The 14122-nt window shown below is 41.1% G+C and overlaps 1 protein-coding gene across 2 annotated transcripts in view; it reads left to right on the top strand.

Moving 5' to 3' along the window:
• The window catches only part of zfhx3b (zinc finger homeobox 3b), a 391813-nt gene that overhangs the window by 360255 nt on the left and 17436 nt on the right, over positions 1 to 14122 (top strand). For both annotated transcript variants that reach the window (XM_067998085.1, XM_067998084.1), the window contains exons 6-7: positions 2247 to 2371; positions 4407 to 4607. In XM_067998085.1, coding sequence (XP_067854186.1) covers positions 2247 to 2371; positions 4407 to 4607 — 326 coding nt within the window. The remainder of the gene's footprint in view (positions 1 to 2246; positions 2372 to 4406; positions 4608 to 14122) is intronic.

Below are 14122 nucleotides of genomic sequence, written 5' to 3'. Positions count from 1 at the left end.
GCTTGTCAGCAAAGTTGAAGCCCATGGAATAAAAGGGGCAGTGGCAGCATGGATACGAAATTGGCTAAGTGACAGGAAACAGAGTAGTGGTGAATGGTTGTGAACGGTTGTTTTTCGGACTGGAGGAAGGTATACAGTGGTGTTCCCCAGGGGTCGGTACTAGGACCACTGCTTTTCTTGAAATATATTAATGACTTGGACTTAGGTGTACGGGGCAAAATTTCATAATTGCAGATGACACAAAACTTGGAAGTGTAGTGAAGAGAGAAGAGGATAGTGATAGACTTCAAGAGGACATAGACAGGTTGGTGGAATGCATAGACACGTGGCAGATGAAATTTAACATAGAGACATGTGAAGTGATGCATTTTGGTAGGAAGAACGAGGAGAGACAATATAAATTAAAGGGGGCGCAGGAACAGAGAGACCTGGGGGTAAAAGTGCACAGGTCGTTGAAGGTGGCAGGGCAGGTTGAGAAAGCGGTTAAAAAATCGTACGGGATCCTGGGCTTTATAAATAGAAGCATAGAGTACAAAAGCAAGGAGATTATGATGAACCTTTATAAAAAACTGGCTCGGCCACAACTGGAGTATTGTGTCCAATTCTGGGCACCGCACTTTAGGAAGAATGTGAAGGCCTTAGAGAGGGTGTAGAAAAGATTTACTAGAATGGGTCCAGGGATGAGGGACTTCAGTTACGTGGATAGACTGGAGAAGTTGGGATTGTTCTCCTTGGAGCAGAGAAGGTTGTGACGAGATTTGATAGTGTTGTACAAAATCATGAGGGGTCTAGACAGAGTAGATAGAGAGAAACTGTTTCCGTTGGCGGAAAAGTCAAGAACCAGAGGACACGGATTTAAGGTGATTGGCAAAGGACCAAAGGTGACATGAGGAAAAACTTTTTTAAATAGCGAGTGGTTATGATCTGGAATGCACTGCCTGACAGGGTGGTGGAGGCAGATTTAATCATGGCTTTCAAAAGCGAATTGGATAAGTACTTGAAGGGAAAAAATTTGCAGAGCTACGGGGAAAGGGTGGGGGAGTGGGTCTAGCTGGATTGCTCTTGCAGTGAGCCGGCATGATCCAAATGGCCTCCTTCTGTGCTGTAACCATTCTATGATTCTTTGATCCTTCTAAGGTTATCCCTTTTGGGTCCAATTATTTGCAGTGTTATATTTCAACTTAAAAGTTCATGCATTCTCCACTTTTGGGAATCTGGGCAGATCCAACAATGATGGGAAGTACATAAAGCAAGGAACAAAAAATAGCCATTCAACATATCATGCTATTCTTTCTACAGACCACTAACAATTTGCTCTATCGTGGGCTCTGCTTAATTCAAATATCAATATTTAACATAAAACATTTGCAATATGTCCATTAAAAAACTGCTTGGAGTTGGGAATGAACAATATATAGTGGATTTTGGTCAATGAGAAAAGGAGCTCACATAGCTAGAGATAGCGTACAAGTAAATAGCCCACAGTAAAAATGAAAACCTCAGGTATACTGAAGGCTCTGGAAGTTTGTACTCCAGAAGCCATACTAATTACAATTGTAAACTAATTGATTTCTATAATATTACTATTTTCTGAATCATCATCAACTGGGTTGAGTTTAGGCCTTGTCATTAACTTACATATTTGAATAGTTCCTGTTCGTAGCCCCAGTGTTCTTAGGCGGGGAGGGGAATAATTAGGAAGTATATTTGTAATAAGAATTAAATACTTGAGACCTGTAATTTCACACATTCCCATGGTTCACTTCAATTAATATGAAACGAATCTACTGGAATGCGTATGTATATGTGCACACATGCACTTTGTTTTTTTTTGGCAGTGTCATGTTTCGACTTCTAGAAATAAATCAACTTTAAATTCAATTAATGCTGTAATTATGGAGTTTAGGCGCAGCACACTCCAGACAATGCCCCATTGTTTGCTATCAATTACATGCCATTTCAATATCTTAAGCTACATCTAATTTTAAAGAAATTGACCCAAGATGGAAAGAAATGAGTCTTACAATCAAAACTACTAAGGCTTTCAGCACATTTAATGATGAGATGTTTAGTTTTTTTGAGAATGCCCAAATCTTACACTATGACTTTAAAAGGTGTCACTGTTTTTTGAAGCTTACAGACTTGGGTATACATGCTCACATCACATAGGTGGGATTTATATGACCTTATATAATGATTAAGTTGAATGGCTCAGGTCTCAACTCACAATCTCCCTTTGATTATAGTATCTATAGGAGACAAAGAACAACAGGACTCGGCAACTGCAAAGCGACCATCACTACCAGGAAGCATGGAGTCCCCTCTTTCTTCAAAAAGGCCACGGACATCGGAAGAAACAAGTACAGAACAGGTACACATTAGAGCCAAGGAATAAATCACTAAGGTTCATTTGGTTTCACAGAATGGGTGAACCATCTAGTTTGACTCACTTTTTAGTTTATTTCTCCATAGAATGTCCATGTATATGTTTGTTTTATACCAAATATAACTCTTAGAATTTGTATTTTTATACAGCATTTGTTGAAGTAATTTTTGACCATTTTCGACAGTCTTTAATTCAGAAGGCGCTTCAGTGCATGGTGCTTCCAATCTCAACTATGACAATTGACAATTATGCAATGTCTGATGTATTTACCTCACCACTCCCTTTCAGAAGGCCACACACCTTGTCTAATTTCAGTTCACTGTTCAGTTATTGGCCGCCTTAACAAAAGACTTATTCACTTAGGGCTCTGAAATCCCATCCAGGATTGTTATCCATTACATCTTTCTGGTGCTCTTAAGTGATCCAGGGAATGAGTTCATTCTTTCAGTTCAAAAGAGCATCCTGGAAATTTGAAGTGAGAAGGGAGGATGCTGGAAATATGTAGTGGCTTATTGGCACCTGAGAGGAGAGAGGGATAGGTTGATGTTTCACATGTAGACCATTCATCTCACTAATATTGGTTTGGATGGGAGGTGGGGGACGTCCTCTACCTAGAACATTGACCTATCTTTTCTCTTTTGGATGCTTGTTTTAGTGGTTCAGGTAGACCTTTAAGATTCAGGGCACTATGTGAGGAAGGGCAATATGTGAGGGAGGGCAATGAGTTTCTCAGCATTCTAGTCAACATTCGTCCCTCAGCCAACACCAGCAAAACCAAATTAATTGGTCATTCATCTCACTGTTGTTTGTGGGATCTTGCTGTGCCCAAAATACCTGCCACATTTGCCTACATGACAAGTTACTGGATTTCATAGTAATTTGTTGCATGTGAATTAAAAAAGATTTGGAAAAGAACATGGGAAATGCTGGGAAGGGAGGCTAGATAGCTCCAGTTGAACAGCTAGCACAGAGACAGTCACAATGAGACAAATGTAATTTCTGTGATTCTATAAATGCTTTGAGGTGTTTCTGAGAGATGTACAAAGACGCTATATAACGGCAATTATTCTTTATTCTCCCAATATCAAATGATCCTTTCCTAGAACAGCTCAGTCAATCATCATCTCCCTTCCGTGCCTAGTGGCACAAGAGACAATCCATTTCTTCCACTGCTTTTGTATCCAGACTGTGCACTGGGTTTTTCCACAAACAAAGCACTTTTGTTTTACGTGGACAGGACGTTGGCCTGACTCACAACTCACAACCAGTAGGACAGGCTAGATGCAATGAAGGGTCGCCACTCCACTCCCATTGGACGCGAGTACCCCACTGGATGTCAACCTGGTATTCAGGGGCCGGAGCTTTGGTCTCCTACTCGCCGGGGCAGCTCAGTCAATGATAGGCCTTAATTTAGGCTTGACCAGTGTCCCAGTCAATGACTGTAAATCAGCTGGGAAGGAAAGGAAATAAGACAAGAGAGTTAGAAAGAGAGAGAAATTGAGTGGTTGGATGTTCTTTCCTGTGCAACTGTCTCCCAGCATGAGTCAATGACTTCAGGAGAGAAGGAAATAAATTGCAATAAAAAATAGTTGGGAAAGCACATTGGCACACAATTAATGAACAATTAAAAAAATACATATTGTGCGTAATGCAGCAATTAACGCATTGTGCCACAGAGTGGTAAGAAGCTGGGTGTTTCCACATAGGCAAGGGTCTTTGGAAGAAGAGTGACTGGAATTCTGTCATGTTTGTCCTGGAGGCTTGTAAACGAGCACCATTTATAGCAGCCTACGAGCAGCTTATCGGCCCTCTCTCTCTGCACTGGAATGGTGGATGAATCTGAGGGGAGTTGGAAAAGGGAAGGTACATCAATTTAAAATTGCAGGAGGGGGCAATAGATAAAGCATGTTGAGGAAACATTGAGATGGTAAGCACTATTCGTCACCAAAGCTATTTGCAAGCATTTGTAATAGTGTTGTAGAGAGTTTTAAAAGAGTCTTTTTTTTCCATTTGTCCACAGATGTATCAATGTCCATACTGCAAGTACAGTAATACTGATGTAAATCGCATCAGGATGCACGTGTTATCCCAACATTCTGTGCAGCCCATGCTGCGCTGCCCTCTCTGTCAGGACATGCTAAACAACAAGATCCACCTACAGTTACACCTGACTCACCTACACAGTGTGGCACCTGACTGTGTCGAAAAGCTCATCTTGGCAGTAAGTATCCAGTCCATTATACATGGCCCCGATTATATGTGACTTTGAACTCTCTCGTCCTCCACCCACCCCCCTCCGCTCACAGTTGCACTTCTGCATCAACAATTCGACTGCATTAGTATGTCCATTTAGTATAGTCAGTTGAAATAATAAATCTTTGAAACATAAAGCTTTAATAGCAACAGCGGAAATCTAAACTACAAGATACATTTCGGTCTTTGGTTTTGTGCAGTAGAAATGAGGAGATGTTCCCATTATCTGTAATAACTAAGCAGTTTGCAGTAACGCAACACCCACATTATTCAATATCTAACGTTTTAGACATGCATTTTCCCATTAACCTGTATTTCAACAGTAGAATTAGGAAGATTCACAGGAGAAAGGGAGATGCCCCTGGACCAGTGCTATCTTATGTCTGCACTTCATTGGCTCGGCCAGGAAGTTCCACCTCTACATTAATTTGATTAGCAAAGTACTGCAGTCAGTCATAAATGGCAACAGAAGAGGCAATTTCAGATTACTGTGATTGTCCGAATTTATCTGTCAATTTCATCTTAACAATGAAGAGATTTAGGAGTATTAGCTGTAAAGAGAGGAAGTCAGAGCTTCAGTATGAGTACTCTATGGAGCTTCTAATATAGACCAGAATTGTTGGCAGTGCCACATTTTAAGGCCTACATGCATCTTTTGTTAAGCCAATGCTGAGCTAGTTTTCTTCATAATACTTTAAGGGAAAATGTCAAAGTAGATACAGAAGTAATACAAGGGTAGTAATATATAATCTGATTTTGTCTTGTCTAATTGAGGAAGGATAAATTCACTATTAATCACTTTATATTGACTGTAACTAATTTTGTTACCTCACTGTAAGTTAGAGCTTTTGTACAATAACGCATTTATAATGCTTTTCTCCATCTAAAAGATGGCCTGCATGTGAAGAAGCTTGGATTGCTGGCTCTTAGGACCCTCAATATGTTGGCACTAAGTAATCTTTTTAAAATGCAGTTGCATAACTACTTGCTTTGAAGAATATATAGTACTATAGCGATGAAAAAAATCGCTGTTTGACTGTGATCTGATAAATTTCTAATCAGGCTTTGTGCAACTACTGTGGAATAATCAGTGAAGTGCTATTGCAACAATGGAAATGGCAATTAGTGACTGACAAGAGCAAGAGTCTTGAACAGAATGAGTGGCTTTTGTAAACAAAAGGCTCAGGTATATAATCATATTGTGACACTCTAAGACTAGTTGTGTAGTGAAGTTTAAGAACTAATGCAAAGTGACAAAATAATGAGAAATCTTGTCTATGCTTCTGAAGGCAATTGGATTAGTAGTTAGTGTGGCATTATGGAGTTTAAAAGGTGTTGCATATGCGTAACATGTACTTTGAACTAAAAGGAAAATGCGAAATAAATGCATAAAAGGATTCTGTGCTCATAAAAGGGAAACCCTGCTATTCTGAAGCACAGTAAGTGACCGCTTAATTCAGAAAATACGTTTCACCATTACAGCTTGATGCAGCATTGTATTTGTCAGATAGGGGAGAAAGTACCTTAGCTGATGATTTGGCAGTCAGTTTTTCAGAGCCTCTAATGTGGCTGTTGTCATGGTTACTGTTTCCTGCTTATGCTGCAGAGCTCCCAGCATTACTAGTCTTCAGCAACTCCTTTTAATGAAAGTATGCAGTACACTTAATCCACTTGCCTGCATGTGAGCTCTCAAAGGCCTCAAATGACATCTCTGAACCACAGCACTAAGTATGACATGGTTAGCATGTTTCAGTTTTTTTATGAGAATAATACAAACCTTCTGGGAGATTGTTTCTCCCTGCTTTGCTGCTCCCTTAATAATTCTGAAGATTATGCATTGTAGACATTTTTGGTATGAATATTAAAAAAAGGAACAAGATAAAAAATGAAGAGAACAGTCCTTTCATAGTATACACTTAGTTGGAGAATGTTACTGGAGAATTGTGATTGTGATATCACATCCCATGGAATTGTTTTTATATTGTGGGTTTCCATTCTGCTGTAAAACATTTTGGCTTCAAAATCTCTTACTGTTTTTACACCTGAAACACAAATGGGTGCACCTTAAGACTAGAGTATTTTTTCCTGAAGTACGTACACCATTCAGCCTAAAGCCGTAATACAGGATACTTGTATCCGAGCACTAGCATTAGTAAGGATGGACCAGTGCATAGGTGCAATATGTACGAAAAATTAAAATACAGCTGAAATTTTATTTGTTACATATAAAATACTGAATGCCTCTCTGCAAAATCCAATCTTTATTTCCATGAGCAAGGTTACCAGGCAATCACATGTTCGTTTGTGCATTAGTGCCTCTGGCTTCCAACGTGTGACTCTTGTGCAGCTAGCCTCAACCCCAAAGTAAGTGTATCCGATTCATTAAGGCCAGTGACCTGAAAGACCTAGTAAATAAGAATGGGTCATCCCAGCCACCTTCCTAGCGAATCCGGCAAGTTTATTTGGTGTTGTCGCCAGCTGCATTGGAAGCCAGTGGCACAAATGTAGCAGTACAGCAGTAAAAAATCAACTGTAATGTAACAGATTTTATACGTTGCAGGGTGCCTGACTGCTAAGCGGAAAGTGGTGTTTATCACATGTAACTGTGTTCAACAGATTTCAAAGTTAATTATTGTTGGTTTGTTTGAAAGCTGAAAAAGAGGAGCAATTTGGTGTGTTTTATCATGAAGTCATTGTGACACAGTAACAATAGAAAATAGTTCTGCAGTTGGCAACCCTTGAGGAATACGATAGAATAATACCTTTGTCCCTTGTGAGGGAATCAGCAGCTGAAAACTGATGGTGTGCATCATGATCCATAATACTTGTGTTCAAGTTCAGCTGTGACATTTTCTCGAACTTCAGCAGAATATTATGATGTCATAATGGGGGTCAATAAACTAGCAATTGAGCAACAGATTAATTATGTTAGAATATTAATTTTTAATCACATTGCAAATTAAATAAGTGGCAGCTCAACAGCGTTGATACCTAAGCTTGGAGACCTAGACTTGAATTCCAATCTCAACTGACATTTACACATGGGCCTCTCCACAGGAAAATTTATAAATCTGCGCCAAGACATCTTAGGAGTAGAGGGGAACTTGCCAGTCACTGATGATCACTTCCCACACTACTTAAGCATGTTTCACCTGAGTTCACCTAGATAGCACACTGATATCACTTGAAGAGTTCTCTGTGCCCATCCTTCCAACAGAGGAGCACAGAGTAGATGTTAACATGCTTGAAAAGATAAATTAATTAGGGAACATTTTTAGAAATTATGCGAGTTCCAGCTAAAAGAATGATGGGTTTAACCTTCAATCTCTTTTAAATTTCTCTGCCTTTATGTAGCTTTTGCAAAACAAGTATATATGCCTATTCATGATTGCTTAATCCCTTACTTAGAAGGCGGTCCACATGAAGAAAATATTTTAGATTTTTGAAATCCGAATGAGGAAATGTTCTTTCTTTATGTACTATGCATAAAGGTGTTCTTTTGTCTGTCTAGATCAAATGCAGGTAATGAAGATGATCATGCTTCATTAAGCAGGAGTCCTGTGAGATGACAGCCATTTTGAACTATGTTTGCCAATTAAATTGTCTAAATTAAAAGTGACCTTGGGATTTCTCTGGTTGTTGCCAGCTGATAGCTAAAGAAGCAGTTTTTTTAAGTAAATCAACTTCAAAATGGAAATGAGTGTGGGAGGAATTCTTTGAAAAAATGCTTAACCTCTTCCAGTCCAAACCTTTCACCAGAATAAGAATCCTGTATACTGGGAGCCAATTGTGGGATTTGCGGCATGGTTTTATTTTATTTATCATTTAATTGATCATTAAGTCCAGTAGTGCACATAAACCTGCCATGAATTGATTTACAAGAACAGTTTCCTGTGTTAGGTTGGTCTACCTGGATTGTAGTTCAAAAAATAACCTTGTAACGGTTTTAAAAAATACTCCAGCCTTCCTGTAAAGTTGCAGTATTTTTCTGATATTCTTTCAGATGTTAGAGTAATTCTAGCCATTTAAAGAGATCTAGGAGGCTCTGCAATGTGTGTATCCTCTTCTGTTTCAATACCTACAGTTATACATAACTAAAACAAAGTATTCTTCAGTATAAATGAGGCACATCTAATATTGTGTAAGTTTCATTACTGAATTAAATTCATACAGGTTAAGAGATATAAATCTCGTGGGTATTATAATGAGTCTCTGATGCTGGTGGGGACATTCGCCCACTGGGCAGTAACAAATGGATAGTTTGGGCACACATGGCCAGCTATTTTCCGACCAAACTGCAGGCTGTGCACCCCGAATTGCCAGTGGCTGACAAGTGAGGCAGGCGGCCAACTCTGCAGACTCATAAAATTCCCCCACCCCAGTGCATTGAATTTCTCAAAACAACAGAAGACATAGTTTTTTAAAATTCAATCTTGGGATGTGGGCATGGCTGGCAAGGCTTTATTGCCCATTCCCAGTTACCCTTTAAAGGTGGTGGTGAGCTTTATCTTGCAATTGCTGATGTCCATGTGGTAAGGTACTTCCAGAATGCTGTTAGGAAGAGAGTTCGAGGATTCTGACCCAGCGACGATGAAGGAGCAGCGATATATGTCCACATCAAGGTGGTATGTGACTTGGAGGGAAACTTGAAGGTGATAGTGTTGCCATGCGCCTGCTGCCTATGTCCTTTTCTAAGTGGTGGAGTTCATGGGTTTGGGAGGTGCTGTCAAAGAAGTCTTGGCGAGTTGCTACAGTGCATCCTGTAGATAGTACACACTGCAGCCATGGTATGCCGGTGGTGGAGAGGCGGATGTTTAGGCTAGTGGATGAGGTGCCGATCAAGCAGACTGCTTTGTCCTGGATGGTGTCAAGTTTCTTGAGTGTTGTTGCAACTGTACCCATCCAGGCAAGTGGACAGTATTCCATCACACTCCTGAATTGGCTATTGTAGGTGGTGCAGAAGCTTTGGGAAGTTAGGAGGTGAACCATTTGCCACACAATACCAAGCCTTTGACCTGCTCTAGTGGCTACGGCATTTATGTGGCTGGTCCAGTTGAGTTTCTGATCAATAGTGATCCACCCCACCAGGATTTTGATGGTGGGGGACCCGTAATGGTAATGCTATTGAATGTCATGGGGAGGTGGTTAGGCTCTCTCACATTGGAGATGGCCATTGCCTGGCACTTGTATGGCGCAAATGTTACTTGCCAATTATCAACCCAAAAAGTCTGGATGTTGTTCAGGTCTTGCTGCATGTGGGCATGGGTTGCTTCATTATTTGAGGAATTGCGAATGGAGCTGAACACTGTGCAATCATCAGCGAACAGCCCCACTTGACCTTATGATGGAAGGAAGGTCATTGATTTAGCAGCTGAAGATAGTTGAGTCTAAGACACTGCCCTGAGGAACACCTGCAGTGATGTCCTGGGGTGGAGATGATTGGCCTCCAACAACCATTACCGTCTTCCTTTGTGGCAGGTATGATTCCAGCCGCTGGAGTGTTTTCCCCCTGATCTCCATTGAGTTCAGTTTCACTAAGGCTCCTCAGTGCCACAGTCAGCTGAAAGCTGCCTTGATGCCAAGACAGTCACTCTCACCTCACCTCTGAAATTTAGCTTTGAGATCCGGAGCCTAGTTTTGTGTTGTATTTTTTTTAATGTGTATTGGCATGTGCACCAGTGGCTGACTGTAAATGGCTGCCCACCTTGGAACTGAACCGTACTGGCCAGGAAAAAAGGAGAGAAGTATCGAATGGATATTTCACCTGGAGACACGACCCCTTTAAGCATATCATAGAATAACCCATGTCGGTCCACCTGGCAAATTTCCCGTCTCCATTCAGTGAGTAAATACCATTAAAATAATTTAATTCTGAGCTTAACACACTTGTGACAAGTTCAAGTTACCAAATTCAATTGTGGATCTTAATATAAGTAAGGCAGGGGTGAAGGTAAATATGCCCTTAATGGTTTTGACAGGTTAATTTTTGTCAGGCACTATACATTGTTTCATTTTCCTACCAGAAACATAAGCATGACCATTTAGGGTAAATTGGAAGCAAGGTTAATTTGAATTGTTTTTTAATTTATAGCAATGTTTAAAATTCTAGTATCAACATTAGAAACAGGAAAAACCCAGGCCCTGATTTTAACCCAACCCGTCCAGCTGGAATGGGGCAAGTGAGCGGTTAAAATAGCGAAAAACAACTTACCGTCCCATTCCCGCTAGAAACCTGGCAACCACCATTTTAAGTCGGGAGTTGACTCTGGTGCAAATGTACCTACTGGAAACAGGCAAGTGCCTCATTACTAAATGCAAATAGGGATCCTATGTTGTAATCAAAACCCCGATGCATTGGGTAAAACCTTGTGGGATTGGCTTCAGAAACTGACTGACATGATTGGAAGCTGCATTTAAAGGGGTAATCTCCTGAGGCCTTAGGTTCTGTGTGATATTGTGGATAGTGGATTTCCATGGCAGTTCTCAGCTTGGAGATTGCATCTTTCTAATTTTTCCCCTTACTTACCCTGATTAACCACTCACTGCTTATCATGGCTGCTATTATGCTTCATTCCCTTGGATGGACAAACAGTTGAAGGAAGAGGAGCAGCAGCAGCTTCAACAACCAAGTCGGGCAGCAGGTGGGCCTGTTAGAGCACCGCAGGCAAGAGGAGCCGCTCATAAAAGGTCTTACCCAGCCTAGGGGATCTATAGGCCAAGAGTCAGTTTCTTGGATATCTCCGAGGAACAGTGCAGGAGGACGCTGCACTTCAGGCAGGCTGTTGCTGATCTCTGCAGCCTATTGCAGCAGGAGCTGCTGCCTGCTGGACCAGGGGGGCCAAGCTTTGCCAGTGGCTGTCCAAGTCACCACCGCCCTTAACTTTCTTGCCTCAGACTCCTTCCAGGCTGCTACAGGGGATAACACCCACATCTCCCAGTCTGCAATGCACAGCTGCGTCAAGCGGGTCACCAATACCCACCTTGCCAGAGCAAACCAGTACTTTACCTTTCCAAAGGACTTCAATAGCTAGAATGAGAGCACTCGATTTGCAGTAGTAGCCAGCTTCTCTCGTGTCCAGGGTATAATAGATTGCACTCGTTTAGCTATCTGGGCACCAGAAGATGAGCTATGAGCATTTCTGGACAGGAAGGGCTTCTACTGCTCAATAGTCAACTGGAGTGCGATCATCGCAGAAGGATAATGAAAAGCATGTACCAGTTTTGCTGGCAGCTGCCATGACGCCGTCATCCTGTGACACTCATCCATCCCCCGACTTTTCCATCCATCCAGGAATGTTAGAGGATGACTGCTCGGGGACAATTGATACCACCAACATGCATGGCTGATGATACCTCTCCACAACCACACCACACCTGAACAGCTCAGGTACAATCAGAGTCATTGGACCACCAGGAGCATCATAGAGCATACCATTGGCATTTTGAAGCAAAGATTTAGGTGTCTTGATTGCCGTGAGGGCTCTCTACAATATGGCCCAGACAAAGTGAGCCGCATCATTGTAGTTTCCTGCATTCTGCACAACCTGGCAAAGTGGATTGGAGTTGCAGGAGGCACAGTAACAAGAAGAGGCATCTTTAGACAAGGAAGATTTGGATAAAGGCGAGGGAGAACCACAAGAAGGAGGGGCAGCACAGCACATTGCAGATAGAGAGGCGCTTTCGGTGACTTCCTCAATCCCATTACCGGAAAAGTGAGAAAAAGCCCCTCAGCATTAACAGTCCTTGTTACCCCCTTCACCACTCCCTTGATTCTGTTGCTCATGTGGAGACCCTTCAGATGCCTGTGGCCAGCAACACTTGGGAGCTTGAGCCTCTGAGGGCCTGGCTGCAGACTGCAGAAAATTGGCTGCTGTCGGGTCAGTCTGGCCAAGCTGGCTTTCTGGCACAGTGGTTGGTATTGGTTAAGGGGTGGCAAAGGAGTAGATGTGCTGATATCCTGAGAGAAGGCAATTGATGCAGTTTCCCAAACTGAGACACCGCTCCTGTATTACACGCACCGCTTGCAAATACTGCTAAAATGTGAAAAACAAATATTGCGCCAAGTAATGATTGAATTAATCACTTGTATTTCTAGATCTATCTTCTGTTTTTCATTATTTTAAACTTCTCTGAATTCTGCATTCAGTATCTGATAACAAAAGGCTGTCCAGTCCTTAGATATTACTTTGTAAAAGGGTTAATGAATGTAAAATGTGCCCTCTGATTAAAATGCAGAGTAGCAAGAGAACTTGATTATTATTTTTCAACAGTTAATTGAATGAAAGTGAAGGCAAGCACTGTGCAGCCACACTGCTTTCCCCAAACTTAATCACTGATTATGATTAAATAGGTTCTGTGTAATAACAGAGTTGATGAATTTTTGTCTATTCTTGCTGTCATTCACACATGATTGACTTTCACCTTTCAAGTACAAAAGTCATTTTTTGCATCATGGCAACTAAAGCAATATCGCAAATATTTTTCCAACTACTTTTCACTTGCAAAAATGCAGTTTGAAAAATCATTATTATTCAACGAATCTGTAAGTGGTTGCTCCTGGTGAAGTTATCTTACTCATCAATTTAGCGCAGAAAACTTACCTTCTCTATGTTTATGAATTTGTGTGGTTAATAACTTATGTATTGCAGAAGTTGGTGTTTTATTACCATGTAAATAACTGTTGGAGGTTTACTTTTTGCACAAATGATGATTATATATTGGATTGTTGCTAGGATAATGCTATCTTGACAATCAAAATTTGAGAACCGTTAAAATTGCTGATACAATAGATCCGTCCTGCTTTTTTGTCACAATAACATTGTATACGCTGTTATTAAATTTGTTCCTGATATTTGACTGAAAGTAATCAATATGCAGTTTGCCTGAGAAATTCAGATTTGCTGAGGAGATGTTTGGATCACGTCACAAATGCTCAGAATCCCTTAGCTCCCACTGTGTTAATTGTTATGTGCGAGTGAAAGGTATTGTCTGTGAGAAAAGTTGTTAAATGCTGTGTGGTTGTAGCTTCTAACCCCAAATCTATCTGCCATTTATGTCACCAATTTTTATCAGTTCATAGTGAGGCTGTCTGCTGTTTTCATTGGTTAATAGCAAGGCTCATTGGTTGCTAGGCAGAGTGGAGCACCCAAACCTATCAATGCCAATATGTTGGTAAACATTTTGGGCTAGAATTTACTGTCAAAATAACGGTGAGGCTAACAACGCTCACCGTTATTTATGCGCAAATCACTCACAACCTCAGACAAAGGGCAGATGCACAGTTAAACATGAAAATCCGGAAGTTGCTGTCCGAGATGCGCTTCTGCACCAATAGCTTCCTGAAATCAGCATCTCATATTGAATGGCATGAAGTTCCTGTACTTGGATGGTAGATACGAACTAAACTCACAACAGAAAGTTAGGGCTTGTCCATTTCAGTCTAAGTACCCTTTTTAATGGCGTGGTAAGTCTTAATTACTGCCA

This window comes from Heptranchias perlo, chromosome 16, assembly GCF_035084215.1.
Source record: "Heptranchias perlo isolate sHepPer1 chromosome 16, sHepPer1.hap1, whole genome shotgun sequence".
Lineage (NCBI taxonomy): Eukaryota > Metazoa > Chordata > Chondrichthyes > Hexanchiformes > Hexanchidae > Heptranchias > Heptranchias perlo.
The sequence above is the reverse complement of the archived record's forward strand: the minus strand, read 5'-3'. Positions and strand labels throughout refer to the sequence as shown.